Source organism: Chionomys nivalis, chromosome 4, assembly GCF_950005125.1.
Source record: "Chionomys nivalis chromosome 4, mChiNiv1.1, whole genome shotgun sequence".
Lineage (NCBI taxonomy): Eukaryota > Metazoa > Chordata > Mammalia > Rodentia > Cricetidae > Chionomys > Chionomys nivalis.
The window spans coordinates 24,990,840-25,018,024 of NC_080089.1; the positions used below are offsets into that span (position 1 = coordinate 24,990,840).

A 27,185-nucleotide genomic window follows, 5' to 3' on the forward strand; every position below is an offset into this window, starting at 1 on the left:
GAGGTGTGTGTGTGGGGGGGCGACTGAAAAGGAGCAGACCCATCCATTTGTAAATCCCCCATTGTGTGTGGCATGCACACAGGTACACCAGCACATATACTTGTTGAGAAGCCAGAGCACAATGGGGGAGGAGTCTCTCCATCGCTGTCTGCCTTATTGCCTTGGGACAGGCTCTCACTGAACCACAACTTCACCATTTCTGCTAGACCGGCCAGTTGTCCACAAAGCTCCTGGGATCTGCCTGTCTTTGATGCAGGGTTAGGGTTACAGACATGTGCAGCCATGCCTGACTTTTTTATGTCGATCCTGGAATTTGAACTCAGGTCTTCATGCTGGCAAAGCAAAGCGCTCTTACCCACTGAACCATGTCCCCAGCCTCTTCAAAGCTCATTTATAACTTACTTGTCCTGCTGGTAATAGCTAGAGCCAGCAAGAGAGGTCCCAGAAGTACAACTTGCAAGCCTCAAACCTCTTTCACCGTTTTCCCAGTGACTTCAAATGGAAGCCTACCTTTGGAGTTTACAGCCACTGAATTCCTGAGACTTCACCATGTCAGAACCTGTGACTTCAGTCCTAATAGTAGCGGCTTGTCTAAGCCTCCATCTCTGAAGGTGGTAGTGATTCAGTAAGGTGTTTTCTCTCACAGGCACTGGTAGGTTAGATCTGAACAGTAAAGGCTTGAATTATGTTAGACATTACATGAAAGATTGGTAGTGTTTGGAGGTCTCCGAAAATGAGATTTCCAATGCTCTTTCCTTTACTGTTACCCATTGTTATCCTGATCTTAGGATTTTAGCTGAGATTTTTCTGCTGTCTGCAGAACTCAGAACTGGGGCAGCTTCCAGCCACACGGTAGTTCCCTGTGACTCTGGAGCTGGCAGAAAACTCTCCTGGAGGTGGGGTCCCCTTCCTCACCTCTGGTCTTGTTCTCCATGGTGCCTTCCGATTCACACTGTAGAGCCTTGCTTGTCAGACCGATTCCTGGCCACATTGTACTAAGGGAACGTTTTGTCTTTTTACCCTGACTTTATTTTCTCCACTTTCGCAGTGCTCCTTGCTGGTTTGGGGGTCTTGTGACTTACCTGTCCTATTTAGCATCAAAACTAGCATGCCGAAGAACAGTGGTCCCCAACCTGCGGATTGCGAACCCTTTGGGGTTGCACATCCGATATCCTGCGTGTCCCATATTTATAACACGATTCACAGCAGTAGCGAAATTGCAGTTATGAAGTAGCAAAGAAATAACTTTATGGCTTGTGGTCACTGTAACATGAAGGACTGTAATAAAGGGTCACAGCCTTAGGAAAGTTGGGAACCACTATGAGAGAGGAGTTGTGAACGCTGGTGACCCCAATGGAGAGACTTCAAGAGTTCCTGTTTTGACTTCTTGATTGCTCTCCCCACCCCCACCCCCAGCTGGTTTGGTTGTTCTGGGGTAAAGGTTTTTACTGTGAAGCATTAGCTGGCCTGGAACTACTACTTTGTAGACCAGGCTGTCCTCAGATGTACCGTGATCATCCTGCCTCTGCCTCCCCAGTGCTGGAGTTACAGGCCTGAGCCACAGCCTTAAGTTAGGGCTGTGGGTTAGGGAGAAACCCAAGGACATCTGGCAAGCCATGGCTCTGAATTTTCTTTAATACTTGTAGTAATAAGGAGCAGTGGGGCTGCGTCCCGCCACCCGGTTAGCTTTACCCGGAATAATTATACGAAAACTGTATTCTTTTAAACACTGCTTGGCCCATTAGTTTTAACCTCTTATTGGCTAGCTCTTACATATTGATCTAACCCATTTTTAATATTTTGTGTAGCACCATGAGCTGGCTTACCAGGAAAGATCTTAACCTGCGTCTGTCTGGAGTGGGAGAATCATGGCAACTGACTGACTTGGCTTCTTTCTCCCAGCATTCTGTTCTGTTTACTCTGCCTATCTAAATTCTACCCTATCAGAGGCCAAACAGTTTCTTTATTAATTAACCAATAAAAACAACAGATAAAAACGATGACCCTCCTCCATCAAATACTATAAAAGGCCTTCTTTCCAGATTAGGCACAGCAATTAGTCAGTTATTTTTAAAAATAAGTTTAAAATTAAATTAAATATAAAATAATTAAATGTAAGGTAAAATAAACAATCTATATTTACTTTTCAAGTTTTACTTTTCAATAATTAAAAAATTATTAGAATCATGAGAAGTTTATTTAAGAAGTATCAAAGCATGTGAGATTTTTCTGAAAAAGCATTTTTGGGTGCGCGCGTGTGTGTGTGTGTGTGTATGTGTGTGTATGTGTGTGTGTGCGTTTCATGCCATACAATACTTAGATTCCACGAGCAGTAAGAAGGATGCTTGTCATCTGCTTGTGATTTTTTTGCTATGAGTGTAGGACCTTTTGTTTTCCTGAAATCAAGTCACTGGGACTTGTTTTCCAGGATTTAAGAACAGACTCGTCTAATGCGTTGAAATGCGGCATCGCATGAAAGGAAATCAAAAATACTGTTCCAGCTTGATTTAGAAAGATCGTTTTTCAATGACCCTTTCAAACAGCTTCCTGCAAGGCTGCAGACAATAGTTTGGCTAGAGATGATCTTCAACCCTGGCAGTCTAGAGGGGGCCACCAGCTGACTTTCTGTGATCAACGCCCACCTTGGCCTCAGCCTCCCAGGGACCAGGGACACAGGCCACCCAGCCCATAACTGCTGTCTGACCTGCCCCTCGTTCTCCAGACCTTCATTCACTCAGTCATCAGTCCCAGATCAGTGGGTGATGTCATCATACTCGCTGGTCTTCTGGAGCCGAGCTCCAAGGGGATCGGCTGCTTGCATCCAGCTTGGTTATTTACCAGGGAGAGGACTACTGGGCAGGTTACCTCACAAACTTCAGGTGCTTTTTTTCTTTAAACCTCCAGGGTGCAAAGTTACAGTTATAAGGACATGGTTGGGATTTTGTGAGAACTAACTGGAATAACTGTGCAGCAAAGAGACTATGTGTTAGTAAAATCCAGTGTGTCAGCTTCTAATTACCCCACCACTGTCACTGAATGTTATTCATTATCATGTTCATTATCCCCATTGTCACCGCTGCCTCCTCCTCTCTTGAGAAGCTTAACTTGAGCCTTACTGTTGCCATTAGAAGATGTTAAAGAAAAAGCCATACCCTCTGCCCCCGCCTCCATTTGCCAGACTTTAGACAGCAAGATACCCTTTGCCCCTCTCTGCTACTGCTGCTGTGAGGTGTCCCTCTTAAAATACCGGCTTTGAAATCCAGCTCTTTGTTTAGTTTTTTGATAGGTCGAACAAATGATCTCTAAGCCCCACCAAGTGTTTTCTATGTGTGACGAGTGTATATGCATTTTACCAGCAAGCCTGGGGTTAGAAAAATTAAACCTTTGATAGGTTGAACAAATGATCTCTAAGCCCCACCAAGTATTTTCTATGTGTGACAAGTGTATATGCATTTTACCAGCAAGCCTTGGGTTAGAAAAATTAAACCTGATACAGTAGTCGCTTTTCCAGCCAGACCCTAGTGCAGAGCAACATCGGAATTAGAAGTTAATAATTCCCTAGAGATCTTCAGAAGGAACAGGAGGCAAACCGTCTTCATATAGATGTGCATGACTAAGCTAAAGATGCTAGGTTCCTGGCAGTAATTGGTGTTTTAGACTCACGGAAACGCACTAGATAAAGCCTTGTCTCTGTTGCACGCCTTCACAGTGGCTTCTGTTGTGATTTGGGCTTCCAGTTAATGTAGCTTGTGTGACAGTGCAGTGGCTGTTCTGTCCCTAATTGTACTTTATACCAGCGAGGGCAAAATTAGAAAACTTTACACTTGAATAGTCTGTGTAGAATCACAAAATGTTCCAACCCAGGAAGACTTCTAAAGCTATGGAAACCAGCCCTATATATTTCCCTGAAAGTATCCTAAGACCAAGAGTACTGAGGTGTTCATCTCTCCGGGGACCCTGGCTGATCTGTTAGTCAGCAAGGACCTCTCCACCTACTGGCCCGGCTTCCATATCCAGACGGTCACATAGCCGGTGAAGCATGTATAGAATGGCGGAGCACATGGAATAGCCACGCCCTTCATCTGGGCTAAGATACTTTCTGGGAAATATGTCCTTTAAAAATACCAGCGTGAGCTCCTTCAGCTCTTGGGTGTTGTTTTCCTGTCTCGCTCAGTTCCTCATTAGTTGGAGCTTAGCGTGAAGGTCATGTTGAGCCGTTGGTATTCGCACATCTATGAAGGTGGTTTGTTTTCTTGCTGCCTTGAGCAGAGCTGTGTGTGGTCATAATTAATCTCATTGCCATCCTTTGCCTGGCAGGAAGCTGACCACTTCTCTTTGAAAGGACTAGCGAGCACAAATGGGGCTCCCTGGGGAGGTTACAGTCCCCATGGTGGAGTCTGACTCTGACAGAGGCTTGCTGCAGCTTCCAGCCGCCAGGCAACTCCATTTTTCACCAGCACCCTGGGGTCTACCCACCAACCTCACCTCTAGAGTCTGTTTAAAGGAGGTGGGGCTTGGGGTGCCACTCAGTGGCAGAATGTTTGCCTATAGCGCGCGCGCGCGCACACACACACACACACAGACCCAGACCCAGACCCAGACCCAGATCTGACTTCAGTCCCCAGTAGCAGCAAGAGAGTGGGGGCAAGGAATTTGACATCCCTGTGTATGTATGTGTGCATGCGTGCGAGTGTGTGTGTGTGTGTATTCAGGGATTCACATGGGCTTTCCATTTCCCCATATGAAACTTTTAAAATCTCTTTAGCTTTATCAAAAGTAAGCATATACCTAATGAGAGGTGGCTTTCAATTGATATTAGCAAAGTTTTAAAAATCATGAGTAAAGTTGGAGTCTCTGCTTGCAGTGTGATGGTTCTTTCTGTGGAGGGCAGATGACAGGAGGCTGACCCTCAAATACTCCTTGTGCTTTGTTAGCCTCAGAGATGCTCCTACCCTTTAACCAGGGTGGGGGAGGTTTCCTGGTCATGTCCTTTAAGGAAACAGTCCATGAAGATAGGTGGACAATTAAGCAAGTTGTCACAGTTTTCAGTTGTGAGCAATTGGAAGGCAGGGCAGTAGAGTAGAGGAAGGCTAGGTTTTAAAGAGGACTGTGGTAAACAGGCTTCAGGAATGGGCATGGGTTGACCATAAATGGGAAACATTTAGCCTGGTAGGAATGTGATGCCCTTTTTACCAAGGAGACTCAACTTCTACTTGCCTTGATAACAGCCATGTGTAAATATAATTTATTCTGGCAGCCAATATTTCTTTTATTTTTGAATTTTTTGAGACAGGGTTTCTCCGTAGCTTTTGGTTCCTGTCCTGGAACTAGCTCTTGTAGACCAGGCTGGCCTCGAACTCACAGAGATCCACCTGCCTCTGCCTCCCGAGTGCTGGGATTAAAGGTGTGCGCCACCACCGCCCGGCAAGCCAATATTTCTTGAACCCTATCTCCTGTTAGACATTGTGCTGGTGGATGTCCACATCTGTGAACGAGAAGCTCCCGTTGTAGCTGATAAGGAGACCACATTAGGTATTTAATTACACTCGTGACACTAAAAGACTCAAAACAACATAGAAAAGGCTGGTTGTCAGGAAAGGGGCCCTAACCTAATGTTCTCATTGCATCTAGGAAATACGAAAACCACGTAATTGGGTAGGTTCTTATTTTCCTTTGCCATTGAGGAATATTCCTGGATTGGACCTTGTAAGGCCCCCGTGGTACACGCAGTAGGAGGAGCAGGAGGAAGGAACGTTAAGGAAGGAGACCCATGGTCTCTGAGGGGTGGGATGGTACCCAGAGACGGAGCAGCCGCTCTGAATGGCCTGGCATCCTGCACAGTGGGTCCTGATAGGTCACAACAGCTGTCTTGTCTTCATGAGGTATCACTGGAATGCAGGCATACCCACCCATCTAGCTAGTGTCTGGGGTGGCTCTCAAGCCACAGGACAGAGTCCAGGGGCTGTAACAGAGATCGTCTATCCCGCAGACCTCAAGTTATTTCCCAGTTGCCCCCCCCCCTTTTTTTACAGTTTGCTGATGCCTCTTCTAGATAAGTGGTATCCTTTACGAGTCACATGGAAACTACATGCTCTTACTCCAGAAAAATGCGTGTATGAACTTTTACACATGGTCAACTTCCCTAATTCCAGTAGCCTACAGGCCTGAAGAAGGTAGGTTCATTGCTCCATACTAAGTATGTTTAGTCATTTTTTCTTGTCCTCAACGATGTAGATGTGGTTTTAATCATGGAATGAATTTGCCCAAGACACATGGGAAGATTTGTGGATCGCAGTGCCTACGGTCAAGGAGAGGGATTTTGTGGTCGCATATGGTCAGATTTTGCACACTGTGTCCTGCTGGTCCCTTTAGTTCCTTTTTGTGGCTTGAGGGCACTCTCCCAGTGGGGACTCTAAGGGGTGTATTCTGGCTGTCAGAGCATCTGTGCTCACATTCTTAGCCCATCAGACATACTTAGCTCTCCTGCAGCCCGACATGGGCTGAAACTTGACCTGTTTTCTCCTTTGCCACTGCCCTGTTTCTCTTTGCTGGCACTTCCTCAAATAAAAGTCTCATTGCACATAGCCAGGTTTCATCCCCCTTTCAGCTCTCCTTTGTGCCTGGTCCCTGTTTAATAATATTAACAAGCTAGTAAATCGTAGCTCACCTTAGCCAAATTCTTATCTAATTCAAAGCACTTTTAGCTGTAGATGCTTTCACTCTGGGGCCAGAGAGATGGCTCAGCAGGTAGAGATGCTCGTTGCCAAGTCTGATGACCTGAGTTCAATCCCTGGAACTCACTAGTGGAGAGAACTGGCTCCTGAAAGTTGTCCTCTGACCTCCTAAGTGAGCCCGTACAGAGAGCACACACGCGCACACACACACACATATACACAGTACACAATAAATGTTCACTTTTTGCTAGTAAAGGTTATTGTTAAATTATTATGTTAAAATTTTTGTATGTAATGTCTTGGGTAATTGTTGTATACCTATATTTTGATATTGAAAGTCTATTGATTTAGCTTTAAAAATACCTTTTATTTGTTTTTATTTAGGATAATTTGAGACAGGATCTCAAGTAGTTGAAGCTGGTTTTAGATCCCTAAATTCCTACCTCTACCTCTGGAGTGCTGAGATTAGAGTCATGTGCCACTACAGCTACCTTTAAAAATGTTTCGAAGTCACAGACGTATGAATTGGCAAGAATATGAAGTCAATGACCCTTGGAGCATGTGTGGCCTGTCAGCCGAACCCCTCTGGGGAGTTTCTTGTTTGTCATCTTTTGCCCTCTGGTTGTGTTGGGGGGAGCACTCCGCTGATGGCTTAATTTGGTTTCCTGCATGCTCTAATCACTACATCTTAGTCTTTATTTATAGAGGACATGAACAGAGATTGCATACATGTGGATCATAGATGTCTGCAGAGGCCATGGCTGGGTCTACAGAAAAAGAACAGAGGCCAATTCAGTCATGTCTCAAGAGCAGAGGGGCCTGGCCCATTGGAAGTTGCTCAAGTCTATGTGCTCAGGAGAACTAGCTTTATTTTTGCCTTGAGAAGCCAGCCCTCTGTGTTTTACTAAGACTTCCATTACCACCAACCTGAGAGAGTTGCTGGCCTGTCACGGTGTCTCATACCTTTGTGAAGTTCCTAGTCCATGTGCCGGCTACAACTTCTGTGCTGACTTGCCCACCTGGAGATACCTTCCCATCTCTGCTATCTCAGTCTGCACTTCTGATCATGGTTGTGTAGCTTATATCAAATTAACCTTTCCTCCATCACCATTATACACTGGGTAAGATGCACTCAAGTATTGCAAGGCCCCAAGGGGCAGCCAAAGCAGGCAGAAACTACAGTAGCTATAAGTAATGGGGGGCATCTGCATTGAGCGAGGTCCATTTCCCTGTGGCTTGTCTTAGCTCTGCAGTCTGTGGAAAGCCACAGCCTTGGCAGAAGGATAAGGTTTGCAGGGGAGTAGGGATGTTCTGTGAGAGCTTGCAGCTCCTTGGTTGTTTTCTGTCTTCTGATATTCCTGTTTTCTTCTTACTGTTTGCTTTAGCTTATTCTTGCTTTGAAAGCTTAGATTATTGATTTGAACTCAGTTTTCTTTACTGGTGTAAAAAGGTCCCCAATTGTAAATTGATCTCTAACATTGCCTTTGATGGGTTCCCTACACTTTGGCATCTTCAGCTTTATCCATGTTTTATCCATATCAAGCATCTTTACATTGCCTTGTGCTCTGATCTGTTTGTAACCTTTTTAGTATTTCCACACATTTGTAAATTCTCTAAACTTATTTTTCTTACTAATTTCTCATTTCATTTCATTTTATGATCAGGGAACATGTTTTCTTTGACTTTTGTCTTTGTAAACGTGTTGATACACGTTTCCTGGCCCAGTGTGCGATCTCTCTGGATACACGCTGTTATACACACATCAGAAGGTGTGTATAACAGCGACTGTAGGGCCTTCTTGGTTCATGTTTTTGAATTATGTTATGTCCTTGTCAATCACCTGACTAGTCAAACCATCCATTCAACTCCTGTTAGTGAATTACCTGTTCCTTTAATACTACCAGTTCTTGGTTCAAGTATTTGGGGCCTTATTATTAGGTTTATAATGATTATATCATTCTAATCACTTGTTTTTAATTATATATTTCCCTTTCATCATCTTTAACTTTTAGTGATGGCTTTTGTTTTAAAGTCATTTTTTTTTCTTTTTTTCTTTTTTGAGTTTTCATGCCAGGGTTTCTCTGTGTCGCCCTAGCTGTCCAGGAACTCTCTCTGTTGACCAGGGTGACCTCTAACTCAGAAACTGCTTGCCTCTGAGTCCCGAGTGCTGGGAGATCAAAGGTGTGCAGCACCACACCTGGCTGCAGTCCGTTCTTCTGACCTTACCATAGCTCCCCTTTGTGTGATACACACTTTTTGTTGTCACTTTCTACTTGTGCTTTAGTGTCAGCTGTAACTCCTGTATGCTGCATATGGCTGAGTCTCGGTATTTCTATAGCTCTATTGTCCCACTTTTTAATCCATTCATTTTTAATGTTGTGAATACCAAGGTGGAATGTGTGTGTTCACCTTTTCACCCTGGCATTTTGTCTTTACTTTGTTTGTTGTTGTTCCCCTACTACTTCACTCTTAAATAGTGAGCAGATATTTCCCCTTTATTTTATTTTATTTTATTTTATTTTATTTTTATTTACTGGTGTTTTGTAACCATTCACATTATGTAGCCCAGCTTAGCCTTGAACTTGTGACAATCCTTCTGCCCCAGCCTCCTGAAGGAAAGTATTATAGGCATAACCTACCACACCTAGCTTATGTAAATATTTATAGTGTAGCATTTGATTTCTTTAATCCTTTTTTTCATATCTATTCTTGTGTTCTTTTTTTAGTGGTTGTTTCAGAATTTATTTATCATGATACCTTAATTGACAAGGTTATAATAGCCACTTTCAGATGTCTGCTGTCTCAGATTTACGCCACCAATTCCAGTAGGCTGTGGAAACATTTGTGCTCGCGGACTCTGTCCTATCTTCCCCCTTTTATGCTAGTGTTGCACATATTCATATGTATTTTACAGACTGACTATGCATTGTTATCTTTTTCTTTTTTTGTATTTTTATGTGTTTTAAAGATGGCAAGAGGCAGAGCAAGCCTAGATTAGCTCTGAGAATCCTCTGTAATCACACCTGATTATTTGTGCCGTGGATTTGAGTTACTACTTGGTGTGATTTCCTTACTAAGAAACATCATTATTTCTTCCTAACTCCTTTTTACTTTATTGATATAAATGTATTGTGCTTTTGAACACTCTAGGCCCAACAATAAAATCATATGTATGCTGTTTTATATGGTCCCTGCCCCCATGGCTTTGGGATTTGAACTCAGGACCCTGTCCATGCTGAGTGCTCTGCACAGCAGAGCCACACTCCAGCCCCTGCAATCGCTTCTGAAATGAGCTAATAAGAGAGTAGGAACAGGCTCCCATAATAACAGCCACACTTGCTTTTAAAGCTGTTGGTCTTTCTTCTTAAGGTTTCCATTAGTGTGACATCACTTGCTTTTAACCTAAATAACTTATTTATTTTTAAATTATTGAAATGTGATTATATCGTTTCCCCCTTTCCATTTCCTCCCATCAACCCCACCCGTGTCCTTTCTCTTAAATTCATGGCTCCTTTTTCTTTATTATTGTGTGTGTGTATATATATATGTGTGTGTGTGTGTGTGTGTGTGTATTGCAGTTTCATATATGTATTATATATAAATGCATAAATATATAAATACAACATGGTCAGTTTGTTTAGTGTTGCTTGTATGTATGTAATTTTGGGGCTGATCACTTGGTATTGGATAGCCAATTAGAGGGCTCACCCCTGGGGAAGACTAATTCTCCTTCCCTCAGTAGTCATTAGTTCCCAATAGTTCTTTATCTGGGGCTGGGGTTCCATGAGATTTCCCTCTTCGTGATAGCATGTCTATTTGCCTTGTCATTGTTCAGGTCTTGTTTAAGTAGCCAGACTGTTGAGGTACCATGGGTACAGTCTCCCTTCCATTCCCAGGAGTCATGGCCTCACAGCAGACTTTCTAGTCCTTGGCCTCCTGCAATCCTCCTGAGCCTTAGGCGCAGGAGTTGTGTTGTAGATGTATCCCCTGAGGCTGGCATCCCAGAATCAGTTGATCTCTGCATTTTAACTGGTTGTGGTTTTCTATAATGGTATTCATCTGTTGCAAAGAGAAGCTTCTTTGATGAGCTCAGAACTGCACTTTATGTAGATATAAGGATACATTTTAGAATACAGTTAGGAATTATGCCAGTCACGGTAAGTTCTCCTCCAAGATCTATGACTTCACTAGCCCTGAGTAGTTGGCCCAGTTTCCAGTACCAGGCATGATTTCCTCCTGTTGAGCCTTTAGTACATTTAGAGAGCAGTTGGTTACTGCTAAGATATGAGTGCCACTATGACTCCTTTACGGATATATTGCTATACTGGTTATAATTTTAGGGTATTTCCCATCAGACAAGTCTCTGCAAAAAGTTCACTTGGTTTTGATTATCTACAATGTTATTCTAATTCTATTGCAGCTTTTGAAAAGCAGTTTTTCTGATTATGAAATTGGTTGACAGTCATTTTCTTTCAGCACTTTGAATATGATATTTCTCTCCTCCCCTCCATCCCTTTCTTTCTTCCTTTCTTTTTTTCTTCTAGGGCAGGGTGTCATGTAGCCCAGGTGAGCCTTGAACTTAATATATGACCAAGGATGATCTTGAAATTCTGATCCTCCTGCCTTCATCATCCAAATGTTGGGATCATGGGTTTTATATAATTATAGGGATTATCACCACTCCTCCTGGCTTGAATATGTTATTTTACTGCCCTTGGCCTCCATTGTTATCAATCACTCTTGGAACAAATGACTTTTGACAACTGGTTATATTCCTGGGGTAGACACTGCCATGTTAACCAAATGCAGTATCTGATCTATTAGGTTACTTATGAGTGACTCAAACATATTTCCTTAGTGTCCTAAAGCTGGTTCTGCCTTATGATACAGTTTCTTTGGTTTGAGATGAACTTTAAGGAATTATCTGCAAAAAGCACAACAAAATTTTCACAAGAGAAAACTAAAATGACAAAGTACAAGGTATTCTAGCAATGGCAAGTATTTTGTAGTGAGCATACGTTGTGTTTGACTCTCAAATACTGGATCTCAAAATCAGTTTAGTATGTCTCTCCTGGCATATGTTTCAGTATATGGGTACATGGACACATGGATGTATATATGGTTAGGTGAGTGAGTAGGTTTATGGATGGATAGCAGAATGACAGGGAGACAGAGAGAAATCAAATATATCAGACTGTGACATAAAATTTTATCTTTTGCTCGAAGCTATAGCGAGAAATGTTTGAAAGCTGCCGTGCTAGTATGTTGGCTTGGAAGACAGCTGCTGTGGGATGTTCAGTATTGGAAGACTTCTGCTTGTCTCTGTTCCACTTTTTAACAGAGAGAAAAGCACACTCAGATCAGCACTGGTCCTCACATTGGCTGCGCATGGCCGCCACCACCCATAGATGCTGAGACAGCCATGTGACAGGTATTCTACGGTTTCCTGACATTTTTAGTCCATCCTCAGTGCTTATCTTATGAACAGATGCAAGCAACATGTTAGTCGTGGAAAGAACCTTCAGTTCACTCTTTTTAGAAAATTCTTAGGCTTTTCATGAATAAGTCATCCATTCATTGGTTTCTGAAGAATGACTTTGTATTTGGCAGAGTTTGGAATAGTCTATCATTGAAAAGAAACAAAGGGCATACAGGTGAAGCTGGTTTTGCCGAGTTGTTAGAGACATCACTGTGGATGTTCTTCTCAGCAGCAAGATATCCTGACTGAGCTGGCCCTTAAAGTTTGCTTTGCAAGAAATAATTCAGAGGAGCATTCTAACAAATTGTCAATTCTGCATTTAGGATGAGTAATTACTACAGCTGATAAAATGTTTTTATTGACCTTCAAAGACATTGAAATGATTAGTTTGGGCATTAAGATTCTATAGTCCTTGAGAAGTACTCAACTTGGCTTAAGAGATTTTGACCCATCTGGGTAATGATTAAGAAGTGTGCACTGATATCGGAATGGAAGACTTGTGTCTGAATCCTAAACTTAGCTTTCCCACCACACATGACTGCTGCCACTCACTCCTGCCCATTCCTAAGCCTGCTCCACCTAAACTTTGTCCATGAAATACAGATACATCATACAGAATTAACTAGGGTGGAAGCAGAAAGCCAAAGCAAGCCAAACAGCTCTTCATCTCTGAGTTGCTCTGAACTCCCCTGCCCTAGTGCTCTCTATATAGACAGCTAATAGATCTTAGGAGTGGCTCTCTATGTAGATGGACAGTCAGGAGATCTTAGGAGTGGCTCTCTATGTAGATGGACAGTCAGGAGATCTTAGGAGTAGCTCTCTATGTAGATGGACAGTCAGGAGATCTTAGGAGTGGCTCTCTATGTAGATGGATAGTTAGGAGTATTGAAGACCAACTGTATGTGCTCCAGAGGGGAGCTGAAATGCTGGACCTGGACAGACATGCTGGACATTTGACACATTTATGTGGTGTGGCTTCCCTGTCCTGCAAGCACTGCCACGGCGGCCAAGATGCAACCCTTGCCCTCTCTTCAGCTTGGTTTTGGTACCCTTTTTCTAATCATCACTGTCTAGTTTGCACTCAGCCCATTTTCCACCTGTATCCTGGAAGGGTCCAGAAAAGCCCGAGAAGCCATATAGTTTGTTATTGCACCTGGTCAGAAATTTAATGAGAAAGCAACTTGACTGAAAGACACCATGGGGATTTGGCTTTCTCTTTCCCCATTAGCCTAGAAAAATTAAGAATTAATGGATCTCAGACATTTTCCACTTCTTGCTGCCATCAAGCCTCTGGGAGTGAAAAATTGTGGGGCTCTCTATCTTTTGCTGCCCACGCAGGAAAGAACACTCAAAGTCTACTGGGACGAAAATAGGAAGTGTAGACTTTAGAGAGTCGAATTTGGCATAATGCAAATCTAAGTAGAAAACGTCTTGAATTGGAATGCGCTCACCCATGGCGCTGAAGTCTTTTGTTATGATTATTGCAGAGGGAAACAGGTCATATAAATACAGTTTAGAATAGCTGGGGACTGGCATTTCATAAGCAAATGGCAACCAGAGCCATTTCCCCAAGGTTTCTTAAGTACTAATTCCGTTTGATGTGACAACTCCTAAATAACTCTGGGTCCCTCACAGACGCACATGTAGGTAGTGTTGGTGCTCCGTAGTCTAGAGAGCTTGCAAGAGGAAGATAGATGTCAACATGTAAGACCAGAAAAATGTGACCAGAGCTTAAACATGTTTGGTTGTTCACACGAGAGGCCTGGGAGCTCGTGAGAACAGCGGCTTGGCTCTGCCGTCATGAAGGCATTGCCCTCCAGAGCACTGGCCCTGCCTCATGCTGCTGCCTCTTCCTCGCTTCTCATCTACTCTTTCTCTGTCCTTACCTTCTCTCTTGCCATCTCTGATCCTTACCCCACCGGAGTTACTTTACATCACTCTGACAGAAATTGCTGACCTACAGCTCTTAAGACAGGGGTGACTTGGACTCCTGGTCCCTGAGGTTTCAACCCCCAGTCTTTGGCTCCATTCATCATGGTGTCAGGAGGCTCTGCACCTTGTGGCAGCCAGGAAGTAGATGGAGAGGATGCTGGCGTAGCTGGATCTCATTTTCCCCTTCACTGCTGCAGTCCCAGCCTCGGGGATGGTGCCAGTCCCATCTCCTCCTCTTAGTTAATGCTTTTTAGAAATGTGTTCAGATATACCCCCAAGGCCCACTTTACTAATTTACAGGCACTTCTCAGTCTGGTCAAGTTGACGATCAAGGTTAACCACATAGGCCTGGAGAGATGACTCAGTGGTGGAACACTTTCTGCTCTCCTCGTGGACCTGAGTTTGGATCCCAACACCCACATCAGGTGGCTCACAGCCACCTAGAACTGTGACTCCAGGGGAGTTGATCCCTTTCTGGCTTCCATGCGTACCCTCCACATGGCAGGTGTTCACAAGGACACATAGCCATACAAATTAAGTGTAAAAAACTTTAGGAATGATTTGTTATCACACTCTTGTTAATCACTTTGTTGTAGGGTGGTTTGGGGAGGCGAGGGACCTTCTGTCCATGTTATCTGTTCTCTCAGCCTGTTCATCTGGCATCCAAGCCAAAGGAAGAATCTGGAAAGGAAGAGGTGTGCTTGGCTAACTTGGCAAGGCTTGTCTTAGGAGAAATGTTGTCGTGCAATGCAAGCTCAGGGCAAGTGCATTTGATCACAAGTTCCATGTTGTAACCCACAGCTTGACAGCTCTTGCTGAACTGGGCTTTCTGCATTAGGGCAGGAACTATCAGACAGCTCTCCTCAGCCCTCACTACCAGCGTGTTTCTCAGGCTATTTAAACTTTAGGTTCTGAGGGTGAGCGTGCTCGCTGTAAACCTTAGCACGGCCATCCCAGTATTTTCGCTGTATTGTGGGATGTGCTTCAGGCTGCCTGCAACTTCCCCCACGCTCTCCCAAAATAGCTGCAAAATCCTTCAAAACGCATTGCTATTTTTAGACTTGCTTCCACTTAGAATAATTAGTTTCAATCATTACTCACAAGTTTAGTGCCTAATTGGGAAAGAAGAGCTTATTTTATTTGCCCTAAAACTGATCCGCCCCCTCCCCTCACTTCAAAGAGCTTCCAGTTCCCTCCCTTCCAGTTTTCGAAGAATTACTGGGCCATGCAGTCCTCTTTTAAGTGTGAGGAGAGAAATCTTGAGTTACTTCCCCACTGTGGGCCCTGACCTCTTTGTTCCCATTAGATCAACCCACATTCTGCACTGCAGCTGTGTGCCCTTGAGATTGCAGGGTCCTTCTCCACAGTCTTTGGTGATGGGGGCGCTTGTGGGCAAGGGACTGACCCCTTTCCTTGCTTGGCTAGGACCCCACAAGCTCATCCTGCTCCTCCTGTCTCTCTGCAGCTAAATAGCTCTCTAGTGACTCTTCAGTCACTTTTGCTCCTACAGTCTTCTCTATGCTTCCTTTGCTTCTGAAATGCTCTCCCCTCTTCCTTTTCTAGTCGGCCCCTCTTGAGTTAGGAGCTCAGACCTGGCCTCCACAGAGGCCTCCTCTAACGGAGGCAGGCTCCCCACCAGCAGCAAATATACACCCAGGGTTCTCTACTCAGGTCTTGGGAGTATGAGTCACTCATGAGTCACAGGTACGGTTTTGCTTTAGGCTCTTATTTGATTAGCCTTGTGTCTCCACCTCTGTTCCCCAGTCTTTGTTCCTAGCCAGCTTAGGCTGGGTACGCAGTCATGTTCTTTCCTAACTATTGGAGGTTCAGAACTGCTGTGGGCCAAATGTTTATGTCTCCTCCAGCCTTTGTGCACTGAAGCCTTTATCCCCACGGGGAGGTGGGTTTTGAGGTAGAATGAAGGGAACAAAAATGCAGATCTTGCTCCTAAATAACGAACATGGCCCAAAAGAGTGCATTTGGGAAGAAAACCCTACTGGCGGCAGTGGTGTGATCTGGTGGATTTGTGGCAAGCACCTGAGCTGACCTCAGACATTTCCACAGAGTTCTAGGCAGGTGATCAAATGACACTGTCAAACTCAAAAACAACCAAACTACTTAGGTACTTAGGGGCCTTACAGTCACCCTAGGGTCCTAGCAAATGCAGTCTGGCATCAGGAGAAATTCTCCATAGAGGTATTTTATTATAAGGAGGGGGGGGGGCATTGTCTGTCTCCTGGTGAAAGAAAAAAAGAAAAGGTTTGTTTTTTGTTTTTTTTGGTGGGGATTCTCTTTTGTGCCCATCAGATGTTTTAAAAAGAGAAAGTGTCACCTTCATTCTTGTCACAGGTCCTGGGAGGGGGCGTGTGTCTTTGGCCATGTCCCCTCCAGGCCCCTGTGTTGCCATCTACCACAAGTACATTTTAAAACAAAGCAAAATACTCTCGATTTACTCTCGGAAACACAGACAGTAAAATTTTAAATTCTTAAGATATTTTAAACATGTGGATAAAAAGCACTTTGCACGTGTGAGGATGGAGTGGTTGAAGGTCGCTCGCCAGCCTGTGAGGTGACTTCAGTTATGTTCAGAGTGAAATACGCCTCTGAAAGGTAGATGTTCCTGCCAGGTAATGAGACTTTCACTATCAGGGGATGCCATGTAGATGATAGTGGTTTGCAGAGCCCAGTAAGTGGTTTCTGGAGAGTTTTTACAAGTGTGGCACATATAATTCAGGCAGGGGGCGGTTACCCATAATTCTACTGGGGAGCTAAGACAAGGAAGATCATATGTTTGAGGCTAGCCTGCTGGGCTCCATGCTGAGATGCTGCCTCAGAGAAGGTGTGTGTGTGTGTGTGTGTGTGTGTGAGAGAGAGAGAGAGAGAGAGACAGAGACAGACAGACAGACAGAGAGAGAGAGAGAGAGAGAGAGAGAGAGAGAGAGCCTATTGATGAAATTCATAGGAAGCAGCCTCGAAAGAATTTACTAGAAATGTTATCATAAGTTATCATTAATGGTCTTTGCACAGTGGTATTGCACTTATTTTTTCCATCTTTGCTTTATAAACTACCTGGGCTTATATTATTTATGCCAGCCATTAACCTCAATTTAATAAAACCAAAACAAAGCAGTTGGACACAAGATTGCCATCAGATCTTAGCTACCATGTAAGATGGAATCTTAGCTCCCACAGACCACGAGAGAAGGCAGAGAGTTTGGGGACTGTTTCTGAAAGGTAGAAACAGATGGTGACGATGGCACAATGACAGGCTGGCAGTTTGAACATAAAATCCATAAGTAGTGTTCTTATCCACATTTCTAACTTTCCTTCAATCTCAATGAGTTCTCTTGATTTTGAAAAAACTGCCTTTCAAAGACTTGCGTTTGTGTGTGTGGAGGGGGTCTTTCCTCAGTGCACGTTACTGTCTCGTGCCTGCTGTCTTTTGAGAACACGGAGAGATTTCCAGCCAACAGCCACTGCAGACAGGTTGTGTGCAAGCAGGTAATACTTAAATGGTTGAGGCTGCTTGTTCGTTATCTTCCTCTGTTTAGTAAGGATGCTTAGACAAGGATGGACATCCATCTGGAACTTTGTTTTGGTCCCTGTGGAAAGAGGAGCTGAGGAGCTGCCCTCATAGTGGCATGTGATATTGAAGGATCTGACAGCCATGGTTTCCCTGGACAGAGGAGGGTGGGACAGAGCCTTTAGAGCAGGGGTCCCTTACTATACGGTGAACCCTTGGCCAGGTGGCACAGAATGACTATGATCCCCATCAGAGGGAAGACTGACCTGTGGCATGGCATTCTTGGCTATCACTGGCAAAGCTGATTTCAGCAGGGTGGTTTCTCTTCAGACTTCAGTTCCATGGAACTAATGCGTTGCAGTTTTAACAGCCATTGCATGAAGGCAGGCATGCACTGTCCTCTGGGGCAATTGGCTAATGTTTTCTGAGTGCTTCGGAGCAATAGAGTTGGCCAACACTGGCTTTTCATTTTGGCCCCCTTGCTGGCAGTGATTGGCCCAGTCACGTCAACCCTCGGAGCCAAATGGAAGTATTGTCTACCTAGAGGAACCGCTGCTGTGGAACACCGGAAAGAATGTGCCCATGTGTGTGAAGTGGCTGCCCTTCCCTTCCTGTGACTCTTCCTGCTCACTTTTTTTTTTTTTTAAAAACAGAAGCACACCTGCTTGTAGATGAATAGGTATTTGAGTGTTCTCATTATTGGATTTACTTGGATTTAGCCTACAAGAATCACTACCTAGTATTAAAAGTAAGCTTTTGTTCCATGCACTTCAGTAAGGAGGCTTGGTGTGGGGTTCAGGAGGCATTGAGGGAGCTGGTGTAGGCCCTTTTTTGGGGGGAACCAGGCCCCAGCATTCTGACAGTGCCATCGTCTTCTTCTTGGGTTCTTCCTCGGCTATTGGAAAAAGCCAGTTGCTCACTGGGCCTCTAAGTAGCTGGGACTGAAATGGATTCCTCTGCTTTTTCTACAGGTCTCAGGGTCTCTGGGCACAGATCCTGCAGGCAGTGCTGTGTGTGGGTTTCAGAGTGGCCTTGGAGCCCAGCACCCCTGTTTGCATTTGAGCCAAGATAGCTGCAGTTCGGCTGTGTAGGAACACAGTGTGCATCCTTAAACAATACAGTCCAGGGAGTCATCTTCCTTTTATAAAGGTTTTGGGGAAAGGGGAGGTGGAGATGCTCTTTGCTTTGCTCTCTGGCTGTGCTGCTTGCATTCTGCCTGAGACATGTGCCAGGGCTGTTAAGGCTGCCTATCTCCACCAAAGACTTAGCTCCCAGTAGAACTGAATAAGGGAAAACTCTTTCTGTCTCACAGGCAGTATGGCCTTCCAAAGTCTTCATAATTTAGAGAAACTTTACAATAGGTTTGTTGTGTTGGAAGGTCAAACATGGTTACTATTTAGTTTATACTTGATGTAATTAGTGTTTGCTTAGTTTTCTTATGTAACAGGCTGATGCTTTTTATACACCTTGGCCATTCATTCCTTTGCCTACCACGTGAAGGCTACTGGTTTCTAATATCATGTCATGTCCTGTACTCGAAACATTCTGATAAGGATGAGCCCTTACTCCCCGCTAAGATTTCGACAAGCCTTGTCTTTTGCCATGTATCATATTCCGATGAAAGTCGACTCCCTTGACCTTACATGAGCTGAGATTGGGCGTCTTCTCTTTGTAGCGGTAATATATCATTATAAGGAGAAAGCACTCCACCTACTGCATCCACTGAAAGAGATTGGATTTTCAGTGGCCTCACTGAAAGCACAGAGGAAATCGCTCTCATCGTATGGTAAACTCATTGTCAAAGGGAAGTCACGTCCAAAATGAGGAAAGCAAATGGAAATCCCAATCCAGGGAAATAAACTCATCTGGAAATCTGATCCCGAGGTTTCATCCTGGAGCTGACCCTCCCCATCCTTCCAGGAAGCAGGATGAAGTAGCCATAAGGTGTTGGCTTTAGAATACCTGCCTCTCGTTAACTGTGTGATCACCATTCGCAATACATCTTTATAAACAGAGTCAGGGCTTTCTTCAACATGACTAGAAAAGGAAGCTCAAAACCTAGACGGTTGAAAGACTATTGTCATTTCTCTTTCTTGATCATGGCCAATCAAATTAAAGGATATTCTTTTTAGAAAGTAGAGGAGGTCAAAGTAAAGAAAAAAGTACAAAGGTTCCTGAGCAAAAGCAGTTGTTTCAAGTTTTAGGGCTCTTAGGTAATTGCAGAGATAAGCACATAGCTGGTCCAGCACAGACCCAGCATGCAGCAAGCACTGAGGTTGTAGCCACACTAGTCTTTTATCTTGACATTTCCCAATGTCAGTGCCCCGGGCGTCTTGTAGATTGCCAATAAGATGTTTGACTTGGAGACCTCCTGTTGCCAAGACCTATGGTGGAGTGGTGATCAAGTAATTCCCATCATTTCTTCATTATTGGTTATATTCATTTTCGGTGACAGTGACAAATATTTCGGCTCATGATTTTAGGCGTTTCATTCCATGACCAGTTGGCTGTGTGGCCTTTGGGCCTATGCAAGGTGGAACTTGATAGTGGAGGAGGAAGCTACTCACCTGCTGGGAGCCAAGAAGCAACAAAAAGGAGGAGGGGCCACAGTGCCAATATCTTTTCAGAAACATGACCCCAGAAACCTAATATTCTTCTGTTAGCCCCATTGGAAGATTCTACCCCCTCACCATAGAGCCACCTTCGGGAGATGGGGTAGACCCATGCTTTGATGCATAGGTTTGGGGTACATTTTGTATCTACACTATAGCACTGATCATCTTTCTGGTCACTGGCGTGGAGCAAGTGTTAAAAATGATTTTTCCCTTCTGGGCTGGTGCTAGAGAAACAAGTTCTGTCTTTGGTCATCCCTGAAACTCATGTTGGGGGAGAGTAGAGGGCGGAACCCTGTTGACTTACTCATAACAAGCACGCTGCATGCCTGCTGTGCGCCTTGCTGGCCTCCTCAGATGTTCTATTGTGAGCTCATGGATCAGCTGCAGAGAGAGCCACACAGACACTTTCAAGGTGTGGGTTGAAAAGCTAAAGTGGTTTTTGTTTTCAAGAATGAAAGCCGTCCTCCCAGACAGTGAGTAATGGAAGTAGTAGCTAGCAAGCTTGTCTGAGCTTCTCACACTTGAGACTTGCATGGAGAAATTTGTCAAAACCTTCAACCTTGGCTTAACCTCAGAGTCGGTCAATTAGGAACAGGGTTTATTAATTAACTATACTAAGGACAAGAGGGGCAAGTGATGGTATAAGCCTCGAGAGAGACCTGAGCGTAGATAGGTCAAGATGGAAGAGCTTCAACTTCATTGTGTTCCAAATCTCCACATGTGTGCCCTGGCATACCCTACTCTGCCCCCATAATAATACTAAATAGTTTACAAAAGAGCAGGAGCCAGCTCAGTTCTGATTTAGGCTGATAATCATTTAGACCTTAGAGTTTGAGATATGAAGGAGGGTGGTGTATGGTATTAGGACTGGAAAAAATCAGAATTACAGGGACATCTCTTTTTGTATAACGCACACATTTCTTCTGCCTTTCCTACCATTTTGGCCTTTCTGTCCTGGTGACCCAGTTGTAACTCATGAGGCTATTATTTTTTTCTTTTTGGTTGGGTGGGTGAAACAGAATATTTAAGAATCAGCGGACTTAAACAGTTTTAGGCACAGTCCAGGTTGAGAGTAGTTAACAAGATGCTTCTCAGTCCCATTGATGTATATTCATTATAAGTGACCCTGGGTTACATAAAGAGATTTTCATATGAATATATAATGTCCTTTGGGTATATTCTTGTCCCGTACCCATGCCTTTCCCTTCCTGTTAGCTGCCCTTACTCCCCTAAATAGTTTTGGTTCTACTTTAATATCATATTTGCATGCATGATTTTACATGTCTGTGAAAATTGGGAGCCAAAAATGAAAAAAAAAAGTGGCAGGTGTCTTTCTGAAATGGACTTAATTCACTTAATATAATCAGGTCCAGATGTGTCCATTTTCCTGCAAATTATAGAAAATTGTTCTTTGTAACTAAAAAGAACTCCATTCTTCATGTTCAACACACTTTCTGAAGATGGTTTTACTTCCTGTTGCTGGGATCTAAGGACTCTGTAGAGAGGGCCTGGCCCCAGCCCCTCTAACCTTGATACACCCCAACCCTCCTGTCAGGCAAGGGATGCAGCAGAGAAGACACATTCCCAGACCCTCCCTCTAAGCATACTTGCCAGCTGTGTCATCGTGAACTGAAAGCCACGTGGACTGAAAGCCTTGTGGTCTGGGTGCTTTGCTCATGAACAGCTGTGGGCTCTGTGGAGCCCCTGCCAGAGTGAGGCCAGGAGGAAGGTAGGCGTGCTACAGCTTCCCCAGCTCACAGCTCATCCTGGGAACAGCACGTCTCGGGGGCCTGTTGAGGGTCACGCTGCTGGTATGTGGACCTCACTTTGATCAGCAAGGACCCAAGAAGAGTCCTACTGTGTGGGTTAGCTGTGAACTCTAAGGGCAGTCGTCTCTTTATAGACAGAGAGTTCTCCTTTCCAGTCCGAGAATAGACGAGCCACCTACTTCTTCTTTAACTCTGGTCCTGAAAATCGGGAAGTCATCCGCCTCTCTTCTCAGTTTCTTCAGGTTCTGTTTGTCTTCAGTGGCATAGAGATGTGGACGGGGACAGAGCAGGGGATAATGGGCTGTGTGCGCTGAAAGAGGATGGCACAGGCCAGGCTGCAGATGTTTTAAATTAAGGTGGCTCACAGTGATGATGCCTCCTTTGGGCTTTTAGAGTTTACCAATGAATAACAGAGTTTTAAATATGAACTCACAGAAATGTATTATCTTTCCATAGATTGCAACTGCATTTTTAAGACCATTTCATTTCCCAGCTAAAATAGTTACCTGTCTCATTACTGTGATATTACCTGATAGAAGCATTTGGCTCGCAGTTTGAGGGTAAACAGTTGCCGTATAGCATAGGTTAGCCTGAAAATCAGTGTCCTCCTGCCCCTGAGTGCTGGGATTACAGGTATGCGTCACTATACCTCGCCCGGCCTGAGCTGCACTGATGAGTCCCTCATGAATAACTGTCATGTAAGGTTATCCAGTTCTATGTAAGCATCTATTTTGTCATCCCAGAGGGCTTCCTTCTTCTCCTCCCAGCTTGTGCTTCACTGTGTTCCTTGCACACATTATGGCAGGGAAGGCATGGCAGCAGCTGGTCATGTTCTATCTGCGCTTAGGAATCAGAGTGATGAACGTTGGTGCTCAGCTTGTGTTTTCCGATTGAATTTAGTCTAGGACCCCAGGCCAGCAAATTTAGGATGGATCTTCCCACATAAATTAATCTCCTCTTGAAGTTCCAGCACATGCACCCAGAAGTTTGTCTTTCAGGTGACTTGAAAACCTGTCATGTTTACAATTACATCACGCCAACAGAGGATGGGTTTTCGCCAAGAGGATTTGTCCCATCTCTCCTCCCTACTAGCCAAGAATAGTAGTGTCCTCCACTGCTGTGCAGCAGGTGGTGTTGATGGTAAAACCAATGAAAGTTTCTGGTGACAATACACCTGGGTAGACACTTCCCACACACACAGCAACGCAGAAATACACCTGTTTGCCAAATGCCCGGTTAAAATGGAGACAGTTACCGAGGTAGGAACTTCCAGGAGAATTCTGTTTGTCTGGCATGGATTTGAAGATTAGTGTCCACTTATATTTTCTACTCACTAGCAAACTCCCGGCTTCTGTGCTGGGAAGGGTTTACAAAGGCATAGACTCCGTCCTGACAGCGTCCACTGTTGGGGAAACACAGACATTTTAGATGACTGTAAAAACAACTCCTAAGCCAACTTCCCGGGTTACCACCCACCACCTGGTTTATTTTCTCTGTAGCACTTCCTGTGAAATGATGGACCAAGTCCTTGCTTGTGCCTCATCAGAACTTCCCAGTCTGCCTCTTGGCCATCAGTTGTGTGACTGTGTGCTGCCCAGAGGATGTGAAAGGAGCTTTCTCCAGCCCGGGCGCTCTCTACAGCCCTGTAGCCTCCAGGGTCGGTGCGTAGGCCAACTGAGGCAGCCAGAGCTGTTCTCAAACCTAATTATCCAATTTTCTGGTTACAAGGTGGATCATTGGGTCCCACCCAGGAGGTTCTGATCCAGCAGGCCTACTACATAGTCAAAAATTTTTAGTAATTTCTAGGTCATGGTGATGCTGCTGTCCCTCGGAGCACACAGAATAACCATAGGGTGGGGCCTCCATGTGCTCCACTGTCTCTAGTGGGTGGGTTGAGATGGCTCAGAAGCTATGCAGTGTCTCCAAGAGGGAGAGTGGGACCTGAAAAGAGAGACTTCACACTCAGGTGACAGCAGAATTCCTAGGCTTGGGGAGAGGAGTCAAAGGAGCCCTTAGGAAAGGAATGTGAAGAACACAAGTGAGACGGTGAGACACAAGCCTGGGAGGGGAAGAAGATCCTTTGGGACAAGGGAAAGTAGATGCTTAGGCAGCACTGGAGGATTCTACATGAATGTGAAAGAGGCTAATGTTAGCAGTGTGACTCAGAGCTCAGGCAGGGCCTGTTGTGATGCCACTTACCTGTAATCCCAGCACTCAGAGGCAGAGGTGGGAGGGTGATAAGCTTCATGCCAACCTTGGCTATATAGTAAGGCATATCTCAAAATGCGGAGTTATCAGCAATAACAGAAAACTCTAGGAGATAATTTTGAACCAGAGATATAGATTTCGGCATCTTCAAGACTGCGGTTTAAGCTGACACTATGGGACTAGATAGGCCTGATGAAGAGCAGCTCAGAAGAGCAGAAGTATGTGGTACTCAGAAGAAGCCAAGAACTGGGCTGGAGAGGTGGCTCGGTGGGTAGGGATACTTGTTGTGCAAGCATGAAGACCTGAGTTCAGATCAGCATCCACACAAAAAAGGTGGCCATGACTGTGTATGTGCCTGTAAGCCAGTTCTGTCCAGCACAGAGGCAGGAGGATTGCTGAGGCTTGCTGGTTGCCAGCCTAGCTCAGGGCTCAATGAGAGACCCTATCTCAAAGGAATAAGACCAAATGCCATCCTTTGGATTCCTCATGAATATGCATGGTTGTGTGTACTCTCTCTCACACACCTATGCATACACCACACACACACACACACACACACATGCAGGGAAAAATGTGAGTCAAGAACACTTTTTCATGGGGGGTCTTTAACTGTTGTATTGTCTCAGAATCATCTGTGACTAGTTTCTAAGGATGCCATGTCCAGGGGCACAGACTCACTGACCTGTCTTCTGTCTTTGCAGTTCTGTACAGAGCTAAACCAGCCGATCCTGCCCAACATCAGAAAGTGGAAGGGGTCCCGAGGATGCTGGCGGTCTGTTATTGCTGAGAAGCCTTCGAGTCAGCTCCAGAAGGTACCTGCCTTGCACAACTGCCCTGTGTGTTTCTGTACTTAAACACAATATTTTCCACTGGGGTTACAGACACAGGCCACTGCGTCCAACTTTTTAGGTGGGTTCTGGGCTCTGAACTCAGGTCCCTGTGCTTGGGTAACAGGAACTTTACTGACTGAGCCATTTTCCTAACCTAGGTTCTTATATTTTTAAGAATATTTCTTATAATTACTTGAGTTGAAAAACATTTGTATGATTTTTGCACAAACGCAGATGTTTTTAAGGTTCTACTATACCTCTTCAGCTACAACATTATGGATTGTATTTACATGATGGATACTTATAATTTGGGCTCTTAAATTATCAATGGAGACTGAATTAAAGTTATCTGTCCATTTATTCATATTGACTGTAAGCCCCTCCTGTTTTCAGTGACCACTGAAAACTGTGTGTTGCTCCTTTCCCTGGGTTTGCTGTATAGGAGTGGGAACATCCTCACAGTGGACAGTGAGTTCATAGTGGGCTGAAAGGAGCTCATGCAGGATGCATCTGGTTTTCAGAACGTAGCACAAGGCCCTTCCTTTCAGTCCGCACAAAAAGCAATACCATTTTGCTTTATTTTTTTTTTATTTAAGCATTTCACATGGATATCAGTGTGTAAAAAATTCATGTGACTTTTGAGTCCATTCATCTTTATTCACTCATTCAGCAAATCATTCATGAGAGGTTATTTGTGTATGTGTGAGGAAAAACAGACCAGCAGACCAGCCCTATCTGTTACCTCTCTTTTCAAGAACTGCTGGATACCATAGCTTCTTTCACCAAGTTACACCCATTTAGTGGAACGAGTCAGCTCACGTTGCTTTAGGAGGGGAACCAAGACCATCAGAGTATGGTCACTGAGGGCTCTTGGCCTTAGTTACCATGTCATCTGAAGCCTCTGCCTTAGCTCACAGGACAGCCCAAGTATAGGAGGAAACAGTGAGTGCTGGGGTACTTCAGTACCGGAGCACAAACCAGGGCTGCAGCCATGGCTAGGCCTGGCCACCTGTTATCATGGAGTATTATGAGTTCAATGGGTCAGAGTCACCCAGATTAATGGCATGTGCAGTTTCTTTAATTTTGAAGATGCATAAATCCAAGAATTAATTTTCAACAGAATGTGAGTCAAACATCATATATCCATGGCCATCTATAGTTTACATGCTGACCAGCTGTTGTGTCTCTGAGCCCTGGAGTCATATCCAGGTACCAACTGGAGGGCCAGTTTCCAATGAGAAAGCAGAGAGATGTGGGAAGAAATTATTTTCCTCAAAGCAGGACCCTGTGATTGGAAGGGGCAATCTGTCCTGAGTCCATGAGCTATCTCTGGCATAAGCGCTTTTCTCTGGCTGTGTCCATCCTGGCATAATATGACCTAAGTCATATTTGGGACCCATGTCTAGGAGAGGGTCAGAAGGAAGACATGTAGAGAAAGGTCCAGAAGCTGGGCGGGTGTTAATCGGGCCTGAGGGGGTGCATCGGAAAGGAGTCGTCTCGGGAAACCTCCTCCTCCCATGTCCTGGAGGATTCTAGGGCTGGGGTGGTTTTTAGGCAGATGGCGTGAGTGATGCCCTGGAACTTCTCCTCGGAGAACAATAAAGAGAACAACCGCCTCAACTCCAGAGCCCGTGGCTTCATTCTCTCTCTCTTCATGACCCTAGACACCCTGCGGGGCTTGCCTGGGTCCCACGGTTCCTGGACACAGCTGGACTGAGACCAAGGTGTGACCATGCTTAAACTAGTGCCTGCTTTAGTGGTGGGCAAAGGGATCTTGCACAGCATAAAAGGCTCACATTTGTGCCCCCCCCCATTTCTGTCCTGAGTATGCCTGTTCAAGGGTGCCTGTCAAATATCCGTCTGGGATCTGAGCTGAAGTTGTGTGAGTGACAGCAGCTGTTCAGAGGTGGCCAGGGTTTCTTCAACAAAGAGGAGCAGTGACAAGTGCTGCTGGCCTGGTGGCCTGCTGATCTGTCCCTGGTATCACTTAGGAATGCCCTGCTGGCCAGTAGTGGCTCAGCTGGAGTAAACAGACTGAAGCTTTTCTTGTTCTGCAATCTCCCAGAGGCAGGGGAAGAAGTAGACAGCATAGAAGCTACTTCTCTGATTCCTAGAGCCAGAGAGTGGCCCAGAACTGTGCCCACTGCACCCTAGC

The 27,185-nt window shown here is 44.8% G+C and overlaps 1 protein-coding gene across 2 annotated transcripts in view; it reads left to right on the plus strand.

Annotated features, from left to right (window-relative positions):
• Positions 1-27,185, plus strand: part of Eepd1 (endonuclease/exonuclease/phosphatase family domain containing 1) — a 104,387-nt gene that overhangs the window by 64,051 nt on the left and 13,151 nt on the right. For both annotated transcript variants that reach the window (XM_057768475.1, XM_057768476.1), the window contains one exon: positions 24,902-25,012. In XM_057768475.1, coding sequence (XP_057624458.1) covers positions 24,902-25,012 — 111 coding nt within the window. The remainder of the gene's footprint in view (positions 1-24,901; positions 25,013-27,185) is intronic.